General features: G+C 44.0%; 1 protein-coding gene across 6 annotated transcripts in view; it reads right to left on the bottom strand.

The window, feature by feature from the left end:
- The window catches only part of ARHGAP44 (Rho GTPase activating protein 44), an 819,716-nt gene that overhangs the window by 171,968 nt on the left and 621,805 nt on the right, over positions 1–25,943 (bottom strand). For all 6 annotated transcript variants that reach the window (XM_069654562.1, XM_069654566.1, XM_069654567.1 and 3 more), the window contains 4 exons: positions 12,647–12,774; positions 8,009–8,120; positions 7,785–7,866; positions 6,460–6,540 (listed from right to left, as the gene is read on the bottom strand). In XM_069654562.1, the coding sequence (XP_069510663.1) occupies positions 6,460–6,540; positions 7,785–7,866; positions 8,009–8,120; positions 12,647–12,774 (403 nt within the window). The remainder of the gene's footprint in view (positions 1–6,459; positions 6,541–7,784; positions 7,867–8,008; positions 8,121–12,646; positions 12,775–25,943) is intronic.

Raw genomic sequence — 25,943 nt, 5'->3', positions numbered from 1 at the left:
CATTGCTTAGCAGATAACAGGCGTTAGAAGAAGATCTTCATGAAGCTGTATGATGTCCCTTGTCAGAATGATGGAGCACATTAATGGCAAGACACCTGATAAAATGCCTGCACTCACCCCAGATTGGCTGTGTGTGAACTGCAGTTCCAGGTTCTATTTCTGGGAGGATGACTCACCTACTCCTCCATCAGTGGTTAAATCTGAGTCCCAATAAACTGAGTAAGACTAGCAGCAGTCAGAAGCCAGAGTGAAGACTGAGATGCTGGCAAACAATCAGGATGCAGGGTTTCCAGGCAATACTTGCTTGCCACTGTTGCCAGGGATGCTGATATCTATCAGGATCTCCCCATCACTAAGGGTACCTGCTGCTCATCTCACACGCCCCCTTGTCACTGTATTTACCTGGTTCCTCTCCTTTTCCTCAACTAATGCCTTCATCTTTTATTCCACCTGCCCTCCATGTTGCCCAACTTGCCCCAGTCCCAATGCCCGGCACTGAAATATGAAAGGACACTGAACACACGGGCACCCATCATCGGCACAGTTATAGGGTGGATTATTCCTTTATGACACTCCTATTTCCTCCTTCATGTACCAAATGGTATGTAGAGTACAAAGATTGAGGGTCAAGGCCTATGATGCTTCCCTGTATCAACAGCCCTACTAGCATTACCGACCATTACTACTGGGGGTTATGGGCCCCAATCCCACCCTACACACCCTTGCCTTCTGCTCAGGCCCGTAAATCAGGCTTTAGGGCACTTACCCTTAATTATTTCATAAAAACATGATGTATCTAGAATAAAGAGCTATATAAAAATCTAAAATATGATTATTATTATTATTTTTATTTTTATTATTATTATTATTCTTTAAGGCAAGAGTTTTTTTGAGAATGAACTGCTGTTCAAACCAAGATATGTGCTTGCTTCTGTATCTTTTCCACAGCATTTCACAAGGATACTGCAAAACAGAATTGACAAAATGATAAGGTCCATCTGCAGCGTGTGGTGCCTGCAGATGCCTGAGCTCACTCTGCCCAGCAGCATCAGAATGCTACATTGTTACTCTACATTATCTCTGCCTTCTCAAAGGTTCGAAAATGCTTGGAGTCAAGCAGCCTATTTGACATATTTTACATGCTGGGAGTGAAGAAGGTCATTTGGCAGATCTCATCATACCAGTAAAAACCTGGCTGAAATGTTTGGTCTGCAGCGGTTTGAAGAGCGTTTCAAGGTCAGCATCAACCGACTGAACCAGAAAATAATAGTTACAGAGCATCTCATGATGAACACTTCTCTGGAATACTTAGCTTTTAAAGGAGATGTAATCTCACAATACCCAACTTGACATCAGTATATAAAGGGATATCTTAGAACCGCTATTGAGGCGAATAGTTTGGGTGCTGGACCGGCCGGTAATGGCCCAGCAGCGCGAGTACACGGGGTGTGGTACTATTACAATGTAGCATGTGATGGAGCTGATAAAAATGGAGACAAACTGGGGACAGCAACAGTTTCTTTTTTTTTTTTTTAAAGATACGTACCTTTATTCCGCGGCTGGGCGCAGCGCAGAGTTGTCCTCCAGGCAGTCGCGCTTCTGTGTGAAAACGGATTTACTGGATGACAGCACTGCGTGGTGTCGGGCCGTGGGATAAAGGTTTGTTATTTTAATTTCTTTATTTTGAAAACACCATTTGCATCCACGTAGGTAACTACCCAGGTGCTAATGGTGATATTACACGAGGCGGCGGGCCGACCCCATCGGTAAAGGCACTGTCGCCCGCTTTAAGGGACCTTCGCTCGCTCGGGCCCACATATAGAATTATGTACATGCAGTCAAATAGTGTGAATACAATGCACTATTCATCCATTTGACTACCTGTTATAGGGATGGACATCTGTAAATCTGTGCCCAAGGTTCTATCGCAAGTTGGCTCCAATATGTTTAAATGTTAGCCAAATGGTACCTTTACTGCCTTAAGATTTGATAGAACAGGTGAGCGAATGTACTCAGAAGATGTCATAGGCTCATTGTAATTCTTATGAGAAAGGACAGACTGGCTTAATAATTGTGAAATCGGTCTCTTTACAAAGATTGCACAATATGGTTTGATAAATAGGTCACCGCGTGCTGTAAGGATGCACGCGCTGCAGTCAATAACACATTAGAAATTAGCCGGGCCTTTGTGAAATGACATAATGAATCACCTTGGCATGGACAGTACATTGCAAATGCTCTTTCTTGTGACTGTTGCAGGCCTTGTAATTGCTAAAGCAAAAACAATAACTTGTAAGTGCTTCTAGCTCTTGAATTAGTCCACCTACATGCAAGCAACAGGTGGCTGTAATAACTACTCACAACAGTTTCTTTTTGGCGCATTTTTCAAAATCATATTGCAATTTTAAATTTGTTTTTAGAGTTTTAATTACAAATTACGGTGCACTGGAATGTCATATGTCCACTTATTATTTAACCATGGCATTATTATCCATTTGATCAAACTTGGAAGGATGAAATGTACGACTTTATACTTAAAACCCGCAGATTGCCCAAACATCAGTGAACAGGATTAAAAAAATAATCTTACCTAAAGGATCATTGAAAGAATCTGTTAGTTTCTTCAGGATCCAACAGTTGGCAAACCCTCACATGTCATTCAATCCTCTATTGCGAACCACAGGGTTAGAAAGATCTTATCTGAAATGGCTCTTAAGCATTAACTCAAAGGTAGTAGGCTTTACCACCTTGTAATGGACGGCAGACAAAACCACACGTCGGAGTAAGGTAAGGGTCTTAACACAGATTCCAGAGCCATTACCAGGTGATAAAACCCCCATCGAGGGGGGTGGAGCTATTGGTACCCAGCACGCCTTCTGGGGTGCCAATAGGCTTTTTTTTTAAATTGTGAAAAACATGCCACAACACAAGTTAACAAAAAACAACAAAAGCAAATGGCCGCCAAGGAAGAAGGAAAAGGGAACTACTCCCAGACTCTATGGTGGCCTTGGGGAAAGGGATGCGGGCTGGCTGAGGATGCAACATCTGCAGAGGCCGGCAGCGGTGGCGGAAGTTGCGGGCGTCCAGGAGCAGGAAGTAGGAGGTGAGTGGGTGTGAGAAGGGTTTGTGGGAAAGTGCCTTGGGGGTTCCAAGGCACTGGCTGATAGGCACCCAGGAGGAAAATTGACAGTTCATGAACATTATGGAGCTGGATTGGACAATAGCAAGCGATAAAGGCAATTATACAAACTCCCTGATTGGCTCATATACCTGACTACGTCGCATACTGAGTCATACTATTATTTTACACACTCCAAACATTTCCATTATGAAAAGGGCTTTCCTAGGTGCAACCCGAAACATATAGTCAGAATGATTAAACTCGTCTTTACTTAAGAAAGACAATTTATTTTAAGATTTCTAAAGGGATTTAAGACATTCAGACTATGGAAATATTTAGAAGAACAAGAATGCTTCCGGGAATATTACCGATTCGATCCGCTCTGCAAGTGGCTGTATTGTATTGTATACAACATCTGTCAACTTTTAGTGTTTATAGTTCTTTTTCTTTGTATGATTGTGGCTTGTGCTTTGGTGCACACCTCTCCAGTGCCCGCTGGGATCTGGTTCACACTTTGTAAGAGTATTTAATGCAGTAAAATAGAATAATAGCAAATATCATTTAGCGCTAAGAGCTTTAACCAGCTGCCAATGTGCCTGGCAGTCTGGGGATACATTTATAGCCCCTAAATTGAGGGGGGCGCATGAAATAAACTGTATCTGAGATGCAAGTGGTGAAAACCTTGTTTTTTTGTAAAGCTGAATGAACCGGAGGGGATCCCATGCAGGTGTTATACTATTTGTAGTGGGCCTTTCCCATGGAAACGAGGCAATCCTTGTGTTGTGCCAGCCCTTTTCTCATCACAGAACAAGAACAGGGGTACCCCTCCTTCCTTTGATAGACTGTAGATAACACAGCATGTTGTTGATTGGCATTTTGTGCCCTGAAAAGGGGACTTGTAGGGGAGTGCTAGGAGGGACACACAGATCCTTCAGTGACCCGTATTGTCAATCCAACATGCTCTGGTACAGAGCCAAGCGGCAAACCTGCGGCCATGTTTGTTGGCTCTGTTTCTAATCAGTTAACCAGCCCCTCGTCTTTGGAGTTGGTGTATTTATTGCGGTACCGTTATTAGCTCTAGAGTCCCTTTGCGGGTCCCGTCCTTAACGCCTGAAAAAAACAGGCGTTAAGGAAGGACCCACAAAGGGAACTTGTACTAGGGCGGTAAGGGATTACCGGCACCGGTGCCCTTAATGGTGCCGGTAATCCCTTACCGCCCACCTCGTACTGAGGCCCACTGTCAATAAAGGAAAAGCTACTCCAGTGACCACTGCAAGTTTGTTATGTCCTAAAGAGAAATAACTGTTAATATTATTAATGGCTGAACACACGAAGCACTAGGAATGGGGTACTGGGTGTGAGGTGAAGCAACCCAACTACTAGGGACAACCTCAACTTAAGTTACTAAAATAAAAACTCATAAAGGAAACCTGCACACAAATCTTCAACACCAACTATAATTCCCTCGTAAAGTGCTCACTTGGCAAGACCTCTACTCACTCCGCTGGTTCAACTCTTGCATTAGAGTACAGATCAGGAGAAATGGCATAGAAAAGGGACACACAGGTTGTATGTGTTGTTTGGTTATTTGCCCACCCATTGGCTGCCCATGGTCATGCTAATCCCTATGGCCATTCTTAACCAGTTCCTGCCCCTCCCTGCCCAAAACAAATCCTCATGAGAAGTCTCTGAGCTCGATTTAATTGAGCCTTTCCATCAAACCTTGCACTCAAAGTACCTGCTAGCGTTTTTTAAAAGCAGTCTTCTGAGAGTTAATGACTTAATCTGAGCAGTAAACCCGCAACTGATGTAATAACAAAGCCTCTCGATTTATAAGCCCTATGTCTGTCTTTCACTGAACTCCTGTTAAAAATAAGCATAGGTGAATCCAACAGATTTGGTTTGTGTATAAGTATGAGGCATTTGCAAGGCATTGCTATTATATGCCCAGGCAGTCGCATCATTTTGCAGCTGCTACCATCAACGGCCAGTTAATACCACAAAGGAATGGCCAGGCAAGTGCCTTACCCATGCCTACACAAAAGCGCAGGCTGAGGGCAACCTGGAAAACCTGGCTATTCGCTTAGCATCTGGACCTTTACTGGCTACCACCCTAGCCATAAGTAACTGACTTTCGACCACTTTGAGTGTAATTGGTTTTAACGGCGCCATGATGCACGGGGGTGTTGTGCTCTTTATAAATGTATAAATAAATAAATAAATAGATAAATTGCCATTGCTTGTTTACTTCTGCATCCCGTTATCCAGAATCATTCAGATACATGACAAGCCACTCGTCTCTAAGCACAACGCACATGATATTCAATATCAGAGGAATCATAAGCCTCTGAGTGACACATCATGCCTGGAATTGGGGGCCATGTTATTGTTTTGTAACCCGTCTTGAAATCCATCCACGGGGTTGACTCCCCCTTAACTGGCAGACAGTATCTCTTGCTGCTCTCCTTCAAGCAGCCTCTGCTGCAACACCCTCTGCACCCCGATTCCTCAGATCCTCTCACTTCCGCTCCTTCTCCTTCCTTGCTCCTCCACACTGGAGCGCACTACCCCACATCAAAAGCGCACTTCCATGCACTGATTTGCAGCTCCAGTGGAGCTCCACTTTCTGAGCCTAAAATGCGCACGCTCAACGTCTGTCACATCACAGCCTTCCATGACTGCCATGCCCCTTACCCCACTGTGTTAAGCATCCTGTACGCATCGAGTGCCCTCAGACTTCTGTCTCTTTCACCTCTGGGCCCGTCCCAGGCGTATGTATCATGCATTCCGTAACATCAACTGGTGAGTTTGTCGTGATCATTTCCTTAAATGGAAGGCAATGGTGACATCGTTGTCACATTTACTCTTGTTCCTATAATACGTGTTTATTGTGGAAACGCCTTGGTCTGGCAATGAGTAAATATAACACAAATACAGATAAAAAACTCTTTGTTTTTGTTGTGCCATGAAAACAAGTGTAAGTTGATACTGCTGCACCAGTGCTTTTGCCCCGATGCATTGCCAAACCAGTGTCTTTGCATTGAGGTAAAGACATGGCACAGGGTGAGTGGTTAGCTAAGATCCGGACGGTGAGATCAGAGCGTGATCCAGAAAAAGAAAAGGAGAACCAGGAAAATAATCTGTATGTTAGGGAAATATAGTGAAAGTGACATGAGACTCTGTTTTAGGGATGGCAAGGTTGTGAGTTGCAGTTCACCAGACATGTCATCAGGGTCCCCAACAATACCTAGTTATCCCCAAAACAGACGACACCAATGGATCCTCAACAAGACTGGACCAACCCCAAGATGGTGGAATCCCAAACTGCACTCACGTACCTGAGGTTGTTGTAATTGGTCTTGGGGAGCTTCTCGCAGGCATTCCATAGGGCCTGCAGCCTTTTGTCTTGGTCCTGAATGCTAAGGAAGACATTTCAGTTTGAGTTAATGCTCAGGTTTGTCCAAACATAACAGATATAAGCCTGTCCTCACATTTCTAGGAGTTCTTCCATGAGATGCATGACTTCTATTTATTTTGAAGAAGGCTCTGTAATCAAATTAAAGACAGACTTCTCCCTAGAAGTGATTTCCTCCTGGTGAAGTTAATCGTTTCCTCTTCTATCTATGCCTACTTCACTTTTAGAGAACACCAGCCTCCCAGCCAACGACAGTATTAACATCATACTGAACCCCCCACCAAGGTTAAGTCATCACTAAGCGTCTATGTTTAAGAACAGATTTGGCCAGAAATTATGCCAACGTGCACAACTTTGTTAGTGTCGCCTCCATTTGAACTGATTTAGCATTATGACGACTAGAATAGTATATTTGCCAAATTGTCTTCTGGGAGAGCGTACGAGTAAGAGGTGATTTATTTACATAAATTACATACTGTATTTATCCCAGAATGCACCTCTGTGCAATTCATATTTCAGATGGATGCTTGGATCAGGCTTTTAAAATTTCAAAACATTTCACCTGGAGTATATACCTCATCACAATACAGTAGAAAGAAGACTGTTTCAATGAAAGAAAGGATTCATACTCACATCCTCGGTGTAGGTGAAATAAGGGAGTTGTCAATGATCGGGCATTTCAGGAAGATTTGGGAAAGTTTGAAGAAATCAGAAGAATAATACCTTTAGCTCATGGAACCTAGGCCCAGGTCTAGACTTCTAGGCAAACAGTAATCCGCCCACATAAAGCTAAACACTAAAGCTGCTGCCACCGTCCCATGAAAGCACACAGCTTTGCTTACTACACAAGTGCGAGGCACACATCTTTGAGGATATTAGCAGGGGCAAGATAAAACCATCACCAGTAGGAAGACTAACTACACTGAGACCACTTGACCACTGGCATCCAGAGGAGATACGAGGGTCGATGGTAGTTTAAGAGAGACATCATTATCGTTGCTATCCAGCCATACACTTGAAAGTCTATAGTTGCATAGACAGGCCTCATTGACCTGTGAATGGGTGAATATGCCAGGCAGCTGGAAGTGAGTGTCACGTGGTCTTTGCTTGCAGCCTGCTTGCCTTCTTGCATATTTCTTCACTTCATATAGTGCTTGTGCCCGGGTCCCTATCTCCATTGAAACGCATTGTGAGGCAGTATAAGTGCCATTTATCTAGGGAACTGTGTGGCGTAACGCAAAGACTCACTTGGATGCTTGTATCCATTCATCATAGAGTTCAAAGGTCATGAGAGGTTCTGGAAGCTCGCGAAGGTAAGACTTTAAAGCTCCTGAAAGACAATGGACCATGATAGTGTAAGACTGGCATTCATTAGGATGACTTTCACATGTACGCAGCATAGAGGATGGATGACTGAACCTCCTGGGGCTCCAGTGCTGCCAACCATCCGCTTTGCTATCTTGCCCACTTACCTGCAATGGCATGTGGGTCCACTGAATATTCCGCCACGTCCACCACACAGCAGTCCAGAGCAGCCTTTAGCTTTTTTAACTTTGAAGCCGACGGAGCCACTCGAAACAAGCCCTGATGGGAAAAGGGACATCACATTAGATTCATGTTCAGCTTATTATGTTGCTGAACAGATGGCAGTCCAATTTCTTAATGAGGAAAAGGTAAATGCAACCCCATTTTACATGAATGATCTTATATTTCAAAACAATATGCTCTGACACGTCTTAAGAGATGTATGGAGCATTTCAAAGCTGCATGTCTGGGTGGACTGCTCACAGGTTAAGCACTTGCCTTCACCAATGGACTAGCCTGTACTTCGAAAGTCTGAATTCGGCATCAAGGCGGACTCAGCCCTTAGCTTTAACAGAGTAGCGATCAATTGAGTAATATTAACACCTGTTCTCGCAGTGCTTAAAAGGATGAATCTTGCATTAAGCACTATATAAGTATATAAGAACAATTATTATATAGGAAATAACAAACATTATATATTAAACAAGATGTCTAGAATCGCAAATACTTGAAACTGAGATGCCTGGATCACTCTCGAGCGGTACCCTGCCTCATCAAGATATATTTGAGCCAATCAATCAGAATTTGGATAGGAAAACTGTTCTACCCATGCTTAGGTTTGCTCTAGGGCTCTGTGAAGACTCATGAGCCACTAAAAAGCACCAGGACATATGTGACGATGGCTTATAGAAAACCTTCGTATATCTATCACTGATACCGTTAAACTCAGTTTATTTATTTATTTAGAGCACCATATCACATTGTGAATATTTTCAGATCCCTGTGGGGGGAAAACAGACAAGGCTACAAGCAATCACATAGCAATCAAATGAAATCCGTATCCCAAAGGTTTGGTAAAAAGTGGGCCAGAAGCTTTTGGCTAGTATAGTGTTCACTAAGGAAGCAAGGTACGTTGTTTACCTTCAGTTTGCACAGGAACGTGTTCCACAGATCTATCCTTTGTGCAGCAAAGGATCTTTCACCATAGTTTGCCAGACCAAACCATGCTCGGACCAGTCTGGTAAAATGGGCCGTAGTGAATATTGGTGGAGTGTCAGGCGAGTGTGGTCGGTGGTACTTGTGGCTCTTAACTTCATTGGAAAACTCTGCTGGCAGACTTTCTACACTGTCAACCCTGGGTGCAGGAGGAGCTTTGATGCGAAAATAACAAAATAACAATTCCCGCGCAGTGCGCAGCATGGAGTGTCCGGCGAGTGTCGTCTGTGGAGGACAGTGGTGGCGAGAGGTGGTTGACTGCCCTTTTATCGCCTAGCAAGGACATGACGAGGTGAGTCTCTGCCTGCCTGTGTGTAAAGGATTACTTGTTTTACTGAATCTGCACTTTGTGAACTTGGCGAGACTATGTCCCAATATGAATTAAGAACACATCTCGTGCCTTACCCCACGCCTGTTCTCTGCTCTACCCCTTCTTTTCCAACAATGTGGGTATTCCAAATGTGGATTTGAAACGTTTGCCCCCACAGGTGGTGAGGGACGCGTTTCACTTGGACACAGAGTCAATGAGATTTGGGAGATTTGAGGGTAAGATATAGGCTTCTGAATAAATACCCTTAGACTTGGCCAAGTTTTCTTCAGGTAAATGTGAGTAAGAGGGTAGAGAGTTGAGGTGAGGTCCAGTCGTAATTGGATCATGGACCCTGATGGAGAGAGGGTCCCAAATTGAATAGACCGTACAACCTATGCCAAGTGCTCATGATCCAAAACAAACTCATTTGATGTAATGATTCTAGATAGGTACTCGATTCTACCTTGAATAAACTTCTACAATCAACAGGATCCTAATGAATCTGTGAAACAGCTACAGTTTACCCAACATCAGACAATCTGAATCTTCACAGGCTTAAAGCAATACAAGTGTATCTCAGCAGCCCTAAACTCCCACACGTGCCTTCCAGTAAAACAATGGGTGGACTTTAAGCTCTTCTGCAACAGGCAACAAGATTATTGGAGCACAAGGCCCAATAACATCACTAATCTTGAGACACAGTATACCTCCATCAGGATTCTCATAAGATGAGGGGCCAGACTTCTTCAGATTACCAAACACAAGAGAGGCCAGTAGGGTGGCAAACTGATCACACACATCCTGCCCAAGTTGTGAGATGTTCCCTTGAAAGCATCGAACTTGCAATATGAATTAAACTGCACCTGGACTAGACAGACTGTGATCCAAGGTTGTAATCACTTCCTGCGTAGTCACAACCTATTAATAGAAGCTTCACATTAGTATACACATGTACAGTGTGTCTATCACAATCTAATCTTTGTGATTCTACATGTGATTTTCTTTGTTGTTTTATTCATTCTACTGCTTTGCTGTTTTTCCACACATTTATGTGTTATTGTTATGTTATGTCATGTATTGATGCACCAAAAAATTATAATGAATACATTTATATATTTTGTGATACATATTCTAATCTAGAAGGATATATATCTCCTCAGGATTCCTGTCTAGATGAGTGAATGGTACATATAGACATTGCTCCCCCCGATGGTCTCAGGTTCTTTAAATGTATATGTTACTGTCCCTTTTTCTATCTACATATTCAATTATTTGTGAATATGTCAACACATTTTGGGAGCCCACCTTTGTAAATAGGAAATGGATATCTTCCATTTCAAGAAGAGCCTAAAGTCTTCATTACTGCAACAAGCATTCTCCTGATAAACATTGCCTCCAGGAACCTGTCTGGAATCAGGGCTACAATCCAAATCACCAGTTCCCAGGCCTGGTGGGTCAGTCTGTCTCTGTTACAATAACACTCCTCAGTTGATGATGACAGATTGTTTTAATCATATAGGAATGGGATCCTTGATCAACCACAATGCCGGAGCAAAGTGAACCAAGGGCATGATGTTAGAGGTCATCCCCCTTTCCCAGTAATGACTTTGAAGCCATCTGCTCTGCCTGTAAAGCATGATATAAAACACCAGTAAGTAGATATAAAATAAGCAAGTTGGGGAAGGATAATGTAATGCCAGCGGGCATACACTTTAGTTAATGTTTGTGGTGAAGAGCCGATATGTTAGCCAATCTGCAGACACAATTCTGTCACTTTTGTTTCAGCCCTGGTTTGTGGTACAAAACAAAGACCCCTTCGAAATACCCCTCACAAAGTCTGCACCGAACCCATGTCATTAAATAGGTAAGTCATAGAGTCTGACCAAACCAAGAGGAGATGTGTGGCAGGGCCGTAGACCGGGAGAGGGATCTTCCATAAGCAGAGCTGATTCACCTTCATCCAGGGCTGCGTCCCCTGAAAACACTCTGCCATCACCACGCTGTCGCCGCCACGCTCCTCAAGGTGCATGAGGGCGTGGAGGGCATTAACATACAGGTGGCTGTGAGGGGCTACATTTTCAGTTTCAGCACCGGCCTCCGGAATACACTGCTGACGCCAAGTGGGATATGATCATGAACCTCTGGCTTCCTTTTCTGTCCCCACCAACCTCTATGCCGTGGAGCTCAGAAGCTGCTTCAAAGTGTGTAACACCTTGCAAAATTATGGTTTGAACAGAATAAATCTGGTATTATCCACAATGAGTAGTTTATTTTTCATGTTGGCTTTGGTTCACTTAATAATGCAGAGGTTGAACATTCACATAATCCATGACTTCAAATGCACTGGAAGGTTTCCGGTCACAGGAGGATTAACCAACAAGCAACAGGGCCACATGGGGCTATACTATGACACCATACCAAGTCAATGCCCCTATTGTCAAACTGTGACATTTTGGAGCCAGGATAAATACATTGGGCCTCATTACACGGATGGCGGTAAGGGATTACTGGCACCGGTAAGGGCACCGGTGCGGTAATCCCTTACCGCCCTATTACAAGGTCCCTTTGCTGGTCCCTACCTTAACGGCTGGTTTTACCAGCCGTTAAGGACGGGACCCGCAAAGGGACCTTGGAGGCAATTAAGGTACCACAATTTGCAGTACCATAATTGCCGCCTTCCCCATTCCCATTGAGCCCTATGGGGGCTCAAATGGGAATGGGGAAGGGCCAATGGTGAATGGGGAATTACCACCCCGCCAACCTTGGAATGGGGCGGTAATTCCGCCATTCACCATGGCGGGATTGGTAAATTATCGGCGGCAACCATGGCGCTAATAGCGCCATGGTTACCGCCTTCCGTGTAATGAGGCCCATTGACTTTCTCAGGACAACAGGTAACTCTGTATCCTGACAAAAAATAAAAGGAATTAATGGGAAAATTGAAGGGGACAGTGCGGTATAGTGAGGCATAAAGTATGATGACATGCAAAAAAATGAGAGGCCTGGCAAACGTCATCAGGAAAGGTTCTAGTCATCATAAAGGATAAAGGTGATTGGGGTCAGATAAAGAAAATAGAAACAATGAACATTGCACTCAGAGTCTGTGGAGGGAGGGCATGCTAAAAGCAACCAGGTTAAATGGGGTATAGCGCAGCATATGAACAAATGTGGGGGAATAACAAAAGAATTGGGTGGCATGGCAAAGAATATTGGGGGTTATGAGGGGTATGGAAAAGGCGATGTGAGAATTTTGATAGCAAAAACAGAGCGTCAGCACTACCTCTTCCTGCATGCCGCATTCAAGCAGCATGGTGACGCAGGCTTCCACGGGGAACGCAATGTCTCTTCCGCTGAGGGTCAGATGGTCATCCAGAGGCTTCCCGAAGGAAGGTTTCTCAATCCAGGCCTCTGTTGGGAAAGGAGCAGAAGGAGAATGATCAAATGCTGAAATCCTTCCCAAGCCTGTAGCTTGACTCTATGTTCTGCTTTTCTGTTCAGTTCAGATTGAAGAGCTCTCTCCCACACGCTCTCCCATCCACACGCAATCCCTTCAGTAAGGATTCTGTGCTGGTCTGCATCCCACTGATGGGGAAATAGCACCATAAGAGCTTTGAAAAACTGCATGAATTAGTACATAAATAAAAAGAAAACAAAGAATTTGAGGGAAGGCAACGGCCTCTGGGCCTGGCTGTTCTGACTTTTTAACTGTGTGCCTCGCTAATTCCCACTTTACTTGCTCTCCGGATGTGTCATTCCATTTTCTGGACCATAAGGCCATCCATGGGCTCAGAATTCTCTTCCTGTTTTCTCTTCTCTCTTTTCCCGTTAGAGACTGCTTACACATTGAGCATTTTCTTTACTATCTCTGTCTTTACATATCTTATTCATTAGCCATTTACTTACCTCTCTCTTCACATTCTAGTATGAGGACTTCTACCCTATGGACTCCCCTAGACCTGTCAGTGGTTCTAACACAGATGTCAACTCCATTCTAATCCCCAGGCAGTAGACACTGAGGGGTCAGTAATGCGAGGCGGACAACTGCTTGTAGTTTTCTCAATACTTGACATTTTATTTTTTAAAATGTGCACATATAACCTAACTATACCTACTCTACCAGGGAATTCCCTACCTAGTCCATGATCTAAAGCGAAAACTCCTAACAGATGCAAAACTGGGCCGCACTCTAAACAACAGAACCATTAAAGCAAAGCATAAACAACAAATATACAAGATTGCCACATAACCAGTGTCTAGGATGACTTCTACTTGTTCTGGGTAGATTCTGTTCCACCAGAAATGTCCCAAAGACAACATCTTCCAGCAAAAAAAAAAAGTTCCAAATCAGTTTGTACAAAGTTCACAAGAAACTAAAGTTCACCAAACAAAAATTCACTGGTAATAGTTCTTTCTTTGGTCGTTGTAGGGGTCGACTTCCCAAGTTCCACAAAGAACACAATACCAATGGTGATCCTGGATGACCTCCTTCCAGGATAGAAGGGAAAAAGTCAAGATAAAAGTACTACTTCAACTTGAATAACTGTTATTCTCTTGTAGTCCCTGCAACATTGTGATTACTATTTGTCAGGATGCTGCTTCTAAGGAGGTTGCTTTTGCTGAGCAATGTCCTTCTAAAAATTGTACTGTGAAAGCAGTCTCCATTGCCTCAAAGTCTACTAATGCTTCAACTTCATTCAACTGCAAATGTTATGTCAAAATTATAAACAATCACAGTTCCGCTGCTTCTGCTGCAACTGGCTTTAGAATTATAGTAGGCAACTTCATACAAGACTCTTCGACCTCTTCAGGAGGGCAAGACACTCTTATCTCCATTATCATAAGAAAGGGCAGCCACATATGCCTTTTCTTTTAGTATTGCAGCTACCACGAATATCTGTCTGAGCTCTTGGACTGTCTTTCTCTTTCTGCTTCACCAGTCTCGACTTCAAAGATTTAGTTATGTTAACAAGCACACAAATCCCTTACCCAGCTTCAGATACACCTTTCTGCTTCCAGTGGTTACTCCAAAGCTGTAATGTCACCCTTCTAGCCCTGGACAACCTTGTCACCCTTGTATCAGAGGACCTTGGATTTACAGCAATTTCAACATCTTCAAGACCATGATGATTAGTTCTTAATTGTGCCTGTGTAATCTTAAGAAGGCTTTGTCTACTGGCTTGGGTAGTGCTTGTTACTTCAGCGACTTCAACAACTTCTGCAATTATTAAAAGGTTTGTTTTAAGGGTTACAATATTCACGTTTCCCACCAGAACCAGGTTTAGGTATACGCAATCTTCTTTTGTAATAGAACTTCAACTTGCGTTCCTTTTTGATATGCACATCATTCTGCTTTAACAGTTACCGGGAAAAAAAATATATCATACGTGACATCTCTTTGTTGAAATATCCTTGTAACACTCGGGGAAAGTCATGTGAAACTTTTAAACCATTACCAATAACTTTCTCTGCCTTAATAGGAGACACACTACTTCTCCGGTAATGAATATTGGGTAACAATAGGAAAAGGAAAGATTTCTTCTTATGCAAGCACTTTGCTGAATGCTAAACAAGCGTGTGCTACAATTCCCTTCGCGAAGCAGGACTTCCCACAACCGTGAACAAGTCTACTTGCTTTTACTTCTACGCAAGTATGAACTATGCTGGTTACAGTTATCGGCAAGGTATTTTGTAGTCATTCGGAGTACAGAGCTTTATTCACCGGCTCCGAAATCACAACGGTTGCGGGCTGCTTCCACCGCTCGACATTCTGACTTCTGCTACTGCTTCCACAGGCTCTCTTGGGACCCACACTCATCCAAAGCACAAGTGTCTCTGATCCAACCTTGATTGGGGAGACTCCTTCTCTCCAGCTTCCTTCAGCTTGCTTCTGCACACAGGCCTTGGGTAAACGCACAACTTCAGCTCTGCAGTCACAGCAAATAGGCACACCTGGAAAGACTGCCAATTGCTTCCAGTCTCTTTCAGTGCTTGCAAAGCCAAACAGGATTTGTGAGCACAGGACCAACTCAGACCATGCACGTGAAATCTGCTCTTCCTTTGCTCTTTTGTCCCTTATGTGGTCACACTTACTTGTGAACTGCCAGCCTTGTGCTCTGATTCTCCTTCTGCTACTGCTGCCAACCTTCCAGCTCCTGCTCCAGCTTCTTTCTGTTGCTCCTTCCTGTAGCAGCCTTTTATGCCCTTCAGGTGGGTCAACTGGCTTCAAGTGCAGGCCCTTCATCTTAATTGCCTGACCTTGCCAAAGGCAGTTGGGTCTGCCTGCCTGGCTTTCAGCTCTACATACCATTTCAATGCTCTTCAAACCTCTTCTTCACAGTCCCAGAGGGATTCTGGGATATATGGTCCTTTTTAGGGAAATTCAGTTTTATTATTCCCTTACTACTTTTGATACTACTTTCATTTTCTCTCATATTGTTGGAAGAGGGATTGTGGGATTTAGTCTTTTTAGAGGCAGATGGAACATGAAGGGCTACATTCATTTCCATCATCCTTTTTGGTGTACCTTTGGCATTGGGGAGGATATATAATTTTAGGGAAGCAAAAGATAGGGAGCCTGGCCTCTCAAGTGAATTGCTTGCCTCTCTGTTGACCAAGCCAGATGGTTCCCAGTTATTACTCTGTATCCAGATGCCAAGGAACATAAGGAACACCCATGGCCAAATCGTCAAGTTTAAGACCTTAGCCGAGAAAAGAGCACTGATTGATAAGACACATCAAAATGAAAAAAGTTTAATAACGGGGTCTGAACTTTTGGCAGTTAACCAGGATAGATTAGCCAATCAATCTGTTTCTAGTTGGCAAATGAGGAAAAGCTTGCACGGTAGAGTACACGCTGGAGTAAATCATGGCCTTGACTTACACTGTGCTTCTCTAAGAAAAACAAATGTTGCACGTACAGCATCAGCAAATTTTTTGATATTAGAAAGAATCCTAAGTATTGAGGACGGCTTAATATTAAACCGAAACAACATCCTGCTACTATTTCTAAATGTTCCAAAATGAACTGCTGACAACTAGGGTCACTAATTAATGTCAGGATGTTGGGCCCAATGAAGGGTTTACAATAAAATATTGAAACACCAGGGGCTTTTCCCATTTGTTTAATGGTACTACAGATAACGGGGCGAATGTCAACATCTTCTGTTTGCAAGAGACTTGGTTGAGGGAAAAGCCCCCGGTTGATGGCTATTCATTGTATTTAAGTATAGCAAAAAAAAGGTCTAAAAGGCCGACCGATGTCGGGCTTATTGGTACCGGTCAGAAATGGTATAGGGCTAAGATTTAAGGAAATGGTTGATTCTCATCCTCTCATACAGGCATTGCTGATGGAAGTAGGACATTGAGAGGAGCAAATGGTTGAGACTACTAAACTTGTATTGGAATCCTGTGGCTAGTGAGTGCCTAGATTTTGTTGATCAGGCAATTGATAATTTGAATGTCATATATCTCCACCTAAAGAATATAATTTGTGGGGATCTGCATATAGATTGTCTAAAATTTAAGGGACAGGATGTAAAAAGTTTGCAAATCCTCTCTAACGCCAAACAAAGCAGGGCGTTAGTCTGCATGCAAGCCCTGGAGGAATGAAACATTTATATGCTAAATGGTATACCCTGGGAGATATCCAAGATGCTTCAACTTGGTATTGAGGTGACCAGAAGGCATCCCTTGACTATGTTTTCACATCAGCTAATACCCTGCTTGAGGTTAAATCACTAGAAGTAGTAACAATGAAACATGGTGACCATGACTAGATGAAGCATACTTGGTCACTGCAAATTAGGAATGGGTACGAATGGTGGCTGGGCACGGTGGAAGTGACCCCAGGGAGAAATATGTTAAGGGTTCAACCAACCAAAGTCCTTACCCTTACAGATCATTTGTCGAAGGGCATTAGTACTTACTCTGAAGAAATAGACTACATGCCACTCCTCTAAGATTTCATGGAAAAAAAGAACAGAGGGGTCAAACCATTTTTTAATCGACTCCACAGGTATAATAAGGATCTTGCAGAACAAAAAAACCTGTATGTTCAGATATAAAAAAACATGTGGGAATTGTCCATATTGATAAGAAAGGAACTAAGGAGAAAAAGCAACCAAAAATACAGGAATTGAGGGATTGCCCATAAAAGTATCATGATGCAGAATGACAGAGAATTAATGCTGTAGGTAGTTTTTGAAAACAGCTATAGATATTTTGGGGAAATCTTAAATAATAGAGGTGCCCCACAAGACGCCTTACACTGCACCTAAAGATAAAGGGAATGTCCCTGATTTTGAGAAATTGAAAAACTGGGATATTCCATTTGACAGAGATGATATTTTGATCCTAATTAAGAAAGTTAATATTTTGCAAACGCCAGTGCCAGATGGTCTTACAAACTCCATTCTAAGATCTTCCACAGAAAATTGGACGGAATGTTGTTAATCCTTTTTTCACATATTATCAAGATTGCTCAGATACCTCCATGTTGGAAATCAGCAATTCTGGTCCCTATTTTCAAGAAGGTAGAAAGGTTGGACCCAAAACATTACCAACCGATCGCCCTCTTGTATGAGCTGGAAGAGGTGTTCGCCTCTTTGATATTGACCAAACTAAACAAATGGGTGTTGGAATCCAATAATTTTGACTGTCGCCAGACTGGATTCGTTAAGAGAGTAGTTTGTAATGTAAATGTGTTCCTCATTAACCTGCTAAAAACAAGATGTTTAAGGATTAAGAGGCCACTGTACTTGGCATTCATAGAATTACAGCAGGCTTTTGATAGTATTGATCAAGCCTGTCTCTGGAGGAAAACGAAAAATTGGCATTGTTCATCAGAACTAATCGCAGCAATTAAGTCTCTCCATGAGGTAACTACAATACAAATTCGATTAAATAATCAAGGATTACTATACAAAAGAATTGGGACATTTAGAGGTCTAAAACAGGCTGCATTGCTCCCAACCCTTTTCAGTCTTTTCCTTAAGGAGGCTTTAAATTTGCCATTAACTTTCCCCTCAAGGATCAATGGTACCCCCATAAAATGGATGGTTTATGCTGAGGACCTGGTAATTATGGATCAGACTCTGATCGGGCTACATAGTGGCCTTGAAGCTATGAGGGGCTAGATTGAGGACAATGGTTTAACAATTAACGTAGAAAATTCTAAAATGTTGGTGTTGCAAAACGTGTGTGGCAGAAAAAAAAACATTTTCGCTGGAGATTGGGAGATGAATCTGTCAGAGAAGTACTCTTTGTTAGACACCAGGATGGAGTTGCAGACACATTGCGAAGATTCTGTAAAAGGACTGTAGAGTCTATACAACACTTAGCACTCTATTGTCCAAGTTTGAGATCAAGGAGAACAAGACATTTGGGTAATATAATTGCTTTGAAACCGCACTTGAATGCTGACGGACGGTGGGACCATTTTAATGGTGGTAACGATTTTAGGCTGATTTTCGCACTAACAAACTTCATGGAAGAGATATTGTAAAACATTTTTGTAATGAGCCAAGCAGGGGTTGCACAATGTTTTATGAGTAAGGGTTTGATGAATTTTAGTGTTATTACTGTGTCTTGTTTTGTATTTGAGGTAAATGTTTATAATAAACTGAATACCTAATAAAAAAAAGGACTTGTTCTGAGAATGTGACATAATTACACTTTTTAAGTTCAGATTTAGGTTTAACCATAGGTGGAAATTCCTATGCACTGCAGCAGGCTATAACCTCTCTCTGAACAGGTGGGGGCCGTTGGTCCCAGTCCAAGCCGTCCCGCTCTTTCTATGTTGTCATGACTTATAACCTGCGGATTAGTGAGTCAGGCGGGGGTGGGGGAGGCTGGCCGTTCCTGCTCCTGGCAGGGCTCAGTGGCCACCACTGTGCGGGTCTGTACTTAGTGCCGGCGGGTGTCACAACCTCGGCCCATCAGGCCATTATGTGCTTCCACAGTTGGGGCATGTGGGGACAGCAATTTGGTGGCTGCTTGTTCCCCGTCTCTCCGTATTGCTGCTGCACACGCGGAGGAGCACTGCTTCTTCCTACGGGCAGGGGGTGAAGTGCTTGTTCATCCCTCACGTCTCGGCTCACTGTCCATTATTATGTACAGCAGAGCAGGGGGACGCACCGATGTGTTGCTGTGGGGCCGTCCACCAGGTGAGATGGTCTGGGCTGCGGTGTGACACAAGCTATGTTGGTAGGGGGCCAGGGGCTCACCTATTTATTCCATCTTCAGTTTGGGGCTCTCTCACTTTCCACTTCCTCGCCTGGCCATCGGTTGCGGATCTCCGGGCTGGATGGCTCCGCCCTCGCCGCTTGTTTCGGCATACAGGTCTCCCGCCGGCATGTTCTCGTGCCCTCGTCTCCGCTCCTCCCTCCTGTGCCGGTGGTAGGGGCACTCGCTGTCACACCCCGCTGCGGATCACTCGTAAAACCCATGTCTATTTTCCCGCTGGGCCTGGAGTATCAAGTTTGGGCGGCCCCTCCTCCTCATACGCAGCCTACCTAGGGGAGCTGCACGATACGCCACACATATCACTTCACCAAGGGCACCTCCCGGGCTGTAACTTTGCCACTTTATGCATGTGGATTACATAAGGACATTCCGCTGGTCCCAATGGGAAAACCGGTCGGCTGGAATCAGGATATTATTTAGGATTGGGGAGCCGTCGCCGGAGCTTCTCAGGCAGTGGCCATCTTGGACAGCCGCGCAACAGCGCCCCCATAAGGTGTTTTCTAAAATCAATCACTCATTGTCTGTCCATGCACTTTAGGCCCTGCTTGCCTTTTAACTCTGTGCATTCTCATGAAGTCTTCCTACGCATTTTAAACCCTGCTCTCCCTTTGATTCTAGATGATACGTAGCACTGCTCTTTGTACATAAACGGAACCAAGGATGTAAACGTTGTTGTTTGTACAGCTAACCCACTCCTCCCCTCGCACAACGTACCTTTGTAAATTTGCGGAAGGCACAGGATCATTTCGCAAACACTGCACTCACCTATAACACAAACACAATTGCACAACACCTCTGCCATAAGAATGAAGCTACTTTTAAGGACACAAATTCGAACTGTAGCATCCCACATAATTCTCTATCTCCTTAAACTAAATCCACTTTTTTAAGTTCATAGATTACCTCAGCTGCGCGCATCCACATGCCATTCAGACATGGGTGACTAGCAGGGTCTGTGCCACCCTCACATAACTTTAATGGCTGAAATGCACACACGCATAATAGCACCTCCCAATTCTCCTGAATGTGTTCTCTGGTCCCTCCGAGGATGTTCAACCAACAAGTGTGTTGGGTCCATTATTATGGTGAAAGGTGAAATACAAAACACAAAATGAATGAATGAATTGAGTGTCTTAGAGGCTTCCCTGTTCCAGGACCATCTCCTTGATCTGATCTTCAGGCCAGCATACTCGTGTGTGTTCAAACGTCCTACAGATAACGCAAGCAGATCCTCCACTTTCATTTGGGGCCAAGGGTAAGGGGCCAATTCAGATGTATATTCTCTATATGTGGATTAAGACTGGAATCCAGGTGTCCCAGCTAAACCGTTCTAATTTGCTATTGGACACTGCAGCCTTGCAAAGGCCAACAGATGCATAACCTGTAAGCACGGCCCTAAACTACAGGAAAGCTGTACCCCGAGAAACTGAGACAAAGCTGCCACAAAGCAGTGGCGGCCTCAGAGTACATGGTGTACTGCTCGCCCTGAGGGCTTAGGGTCTGTTAGTAGGCACACGTGATAGTAATGTCTCTGACGGGTCCTTGGATCAGAATTCATCAGGAGAAACAATAATGTAAACTTCTCAGGTCAAAATAAATACACGTGGTGATCCCAAACCAGAGTCACACTCTATGACTTTCGGTTTCACGCACATATCTCCAAACTGATGAGTTGACCATTACAAAACAAAAGTTTCAAATTTCGGGGGAGGAGTTAAATACTTAAACATTATTCATCAATGCCCCTTGACAGCTGCCACAAGCCCCAGTGAAAATGCAACTGTGGTAGACATTTAGCCATGCACGCAGGCGCACACTCCCACACATGTAAGAAGTGAATGCCTTGGCAATCTCCCGACATATGCCAGGCTTCCATATTCAAAGGCTACTTCTAAGCTAACTCTCCCCACAGGTCTCTGAAAGATGGCAATGGCCCCAGGAAACGTTCAGGCATTGTCCTTTTATGTGGGCATTCTAACTGTGGATGTGAAAACCACTTATGACATCGTGTACAATTGTAATTCGTTATTTATAATGTGCTTACTACCCAGAGGTTTCTAAGTTCGGACCCGGGGATCGAACCGTGTTTCTGCGCATCATCTTGCTTCCAAGGCGAGCCACGTTGCCCCTGAGCTATCCTCCCAAGACACTGATACACAAGAGGCACATGGTAGGAACCACCATCTGAGCCCACTGCTTACTTCAAAGTCACAGTTACTAAGACACACATGTAACTTACCGCCTGGGTCGTAATGAGGGCCACAGTTTGTTGATCTGGTGATTTTGGTTGGGAAACATTTGGAATTCAAAAATCCTTGCATGAGGTGGAGCTCTGATAGGTTTCCTTACGGCTCTTGCTGAAGACGAGAACAATTGAGAAAACCTGGGGAGAGGCGTCGTGTAGCCGGGCCCAAGGCACCTTTGATGCATTGTCTAAGAAAACATGACTAAGAACCTGCTTCATTCTGAAGAGAGGTGGTCCCAAGGAAAATACCATTTGCCTGCACTGTTATCCAGTGCCATTGGAGTCCGTTTTTGGCAATATACGAATATACAGTAGCCTTGTGGGGTGGGTTGGGTAACCAGGCCGCCTGTCTTAAATAAAGCCAAGGTGTCAAAGAGGAGTAAAAAAAACTGGTGCAATGTGTGCAAGTGGCAGACATCGACTATCTGGAGGACTGCGTAAAGCCAGCCTACTTTGAGGGTAGTCAATGTAGTCTTTAGACTTCCAATGATGAGCTGAGATAACACTTGGCCCTGCACCATGATGATCAGCCAGTGGTGTTTAAATTGTTTTGCACTGAGCCCCCCTTGACCAAAGTCTTGCTTAGATGGGCTCCCAAACCAGTCGTTGGTCATTAGGGTTGCTGGCTCGGGAGGACATTTCCATGAACCCGCTGTCTGCAACCTTTGGCTCTCCAGATGGTTTGGACTAAAACTCCCATGAACCCTAACCTCTGGGCCCACTGCCACTGCTTGCCGTCTGGGGATGTGTGTAGTCTACGTGCAAAGACCACCAGTCACTACACTGTGGAGTAATTGAAACACTCTAAGGAACTAGATAAATGGTCACTTCGCTGACTATGGAAGGGTGATGTGAGAAGGCAAATGATTGCTTAGTTATTTCTTCGACACATTTCTGTCCTGCAAAAAAGACTTCAATACATGTTTTACCATCTCTTTCTTATGAGTAGCAAATTGGCGTGTTCAGTCTTAAGGTAGTGGGTATGCTAGATTGAGTGAGTGGAATTACCAGTATAGCTCTGTTTCGTCAGGGGGGTGTGCCCTGCATATCAGACACACACTGAAGCATCATTCACATTAGCCCTTGAGCGGTTTTACTGGGATGGCACATTCTGACCTGTAAATATTTTACTCTAGATTATTTTGAGGACTTTCGGTATTTCACATTTAGACGACAACATTGAATAACTTGCCCTCTTCATGTCTGGTGTGTTTTGTCATAGATCATACACATGACCCCATATGTTAAGCAAATCCATTATAAGTTAGATAATGACACAGGCAAGGAATCCTGAGTACCCTTCCTACTGACAGATGGCTCATGAACACTCATGTTATGTATTGCTGTAAAATACATAGGGGGACCAAGGCCTATCGAATCCAAGAGTGAGATGCCCTAAAAAAACATGGGAACAATTTAGTAGAACATTGCAGAGGTTCCAGGAAAACACAACTTAGTGGCAGGGATCTTCAAACCTTAACCTAAAGAAGCACTGTGGCCCTCAATCCAGTTTCCCTAGTATTAAGCAGTTTGTGGTCATGGTTGTATAGCCCCGATTGCTTCACACAAAGTAATGTACTGTTCTGGAGTGATTCATGCAAGATCACTCACAGTCCTTTACTGTTTTCAAGGGTCCAGGGACCCATCTATGTTGGCTGATAGTAAAATATTGCCCTTCTGGGGATAAATGTTCATCATCTATTTGATTGATGGATTGATTTTGGGATGCAGTGATTACCGTCAGGCCAGCCCTCCCCATTCAGCATGTTGAGTTCTGTGATAGTCTCTGGCTCAGGTCAATCAAGAGCCCAACACAGGCTCTGGCTTCTCTAGGAGAATTCCAAGCCTGGATTTTCAAGGAACCCTCTTCGATCAGGTTCTCAGTGACACCTCTAGCTTATCGGTTTCTATGAACCCTCATGGCTCTGATTCTCAGGGCGCCTTCCTGGCTTTTATTGCCAATGAGACTTCCTGACTCAGGTTCTCAGCTAGCAAGATGTATTTAGTTTCTTTAGTGGGCTTTTTAGTCCTGTCAGAGTCAAAACCCTGGTTCCTAGATAGCCTTGAGCTTCTTCTCTCTTTCTTTCTCTCACTCTCTCTGTTCCTCTCTTAGGATCCACAGGCTTTGTCCATACCTGTCGTCTCTGGGCGCAAGCCAACAAAACTCTCAACTTCATCTAGTACCTGTACCCTAGCTGCACCCCAGCCCAGGCCCTGCAGGTCTTGCGTCTGTCTTCCAGCACCACATTTATACTTTGACTCTCTTGGCTTGGCCAATGCTGATTATCTATTTTGGCCCATTCGGTCTGCTTCCTATTCCTCTCTGACCATCGTCCATCACCATGATCTCTCTACTTCCAAAATACTCCTCCTTCCTCTCTCTACTTTTCACCTCTATCCTTGTAAACGCTATTTCTCCAAGTCCCTCCTTTGTCCTTCCTACAATGCCAGCTCTCTTTCTCACCTTCAATGTCAGCCACACCCCACAAATCTTCTCTCCTCCTTCCTCTCTCAATCTCTCTCAGCCTTCTCTCTCTTTCCTCCAACATAAACATCTCCCTCACAATGTTTCCTTCCTCCTTCTTTCACCACTCATTCATATTTCCCTCTTCCAACTCAGCCACTCACTGGTTCGTCTTACTTTGGAGGGGATAGGATGCCCTTATTCTCCCTGTGTGGTCTGTGGTACCTTGGTCTCTGCAGTCTCTCTTGAAGCTCTTTGTCCCGCTAGCACCCCTCAGCTCTCTGGGAACTTAATTTTGTACAACTCTGCAACAAATACTAGCCCTTCAGTTTTCAATATTCAGACTGAGGAAACATAGACTCCTTTATGCTGACTGGACCATGTGTCTGCTTCCTGATTGTACAGAGTGGTCATGTTTGTCCCAACAGTCATTTGATTGGGAGAGAGGCTTTGCAGTGAGTACCTCGGGAGTGAGGCCCGACTTCCCCCCTTCACTTCTTCCTTGTTTTCCTTCACATGTGGTGTTCTACGGGTTTCTTCTCTCTCTCTCCTCTTATGTTTAATCTCCATTTTCAGTCGCTTTCTGCTCCAACAGAATAATGGGGGTACAACTGTTCTATTTAGGTGTGTGACACTCATGTCCAAATCCATCAAGACAAAAACCTGTGTCCGTCTGAATCTTGTTTTCAGAGATGTATATCTGACTTTTCTAGCTGTAGTAAAGTCTGATAAAATAGAGGTCATGGAAGACGGAGGATCTCCATCTGTCTGGGCCACCTAGTTTTGGACTTCGGCCCTCCCTCCACGTCCGCATCTGGTCAGCCCTTGACGCAGTATTGGATTCAGTCTTGAGCAGGATCTCTCCCTTCTTGCTCAAATCAGCTCAACTACTTCTTTCTGTTTCTACAACCCGCTTCTCAATCACCTACTCTCACCCTTTCACACCCAATCTTCCCACATCTCTGCTAAACCAGCTTTTGTGCAATTCCAACTGGTCTATGGTAATTCACTTTATCGTAGGCTAGCCAATTCCTGTCTATGACACATGCAACTCCTTCAGAATGCTGGTGCTTGACTGATTACTGAATGAAACACATTCAGTCTCATTTCTCCTTTTCTCATCAAACGCCACTCATTGCCTATTTGCCATAGTGTGCTTTTCAAAGTTTGTTCATGGTCCATCGTTGTTTCATATGGGTCCACAGTTTGTATCCAATTGTCTTCTTAAAAACACTCCATCACGATCCGTCATGTCCCCTCTTAATCTCCTTTTGATCTGCTCGTAAAGGCGGCAGAGCCTTCACTGTTCTTGTTCTCAGGGAATGGAATCACCTTTTGATGCAATTCAACTCCATTCATAGTTGGTTCCTATGTATCTGCGTCTCTATCCACACACATCGTGTCTTTGTCCCCACTTTCCCAGTAGCCACAGCACATAGAAACCACTTTTGGAGATGTATACATGCCTAACAAGTTAAAGCAACATAACTCAGAGGGAAGAACTTAGAAAGACCGGTGACCATTTTGAATCCAAGTCATACAGCCTGGTGGTTGGTGAGAAGGTTTTATATATCTCCCTCTGTTTTGCTCCTTTCCGCAGGCAAAATGGTTTAAGTCTCGGTAATT

This window comes from Ambystoma mexicanum, chromosome 3q, assembly GCF_040938575.1.
Source record: "Ambystoma mexicanum isolate Mex_15411 chromosome 3q, UKY_AmexF1_1, whole genome shotgun sequence".
Taxonomy (NCBI): Eukaryota; Metazoa; Chordata; class Amphibia; order Caudata; family Ambystomatidae; genus Ambystoma; species Ambystoma mexicanum.
Note: the sequence above shows the minus strand (reverse complement) of the source record. Positions and strands in the feature narration are given on the sequence as shown.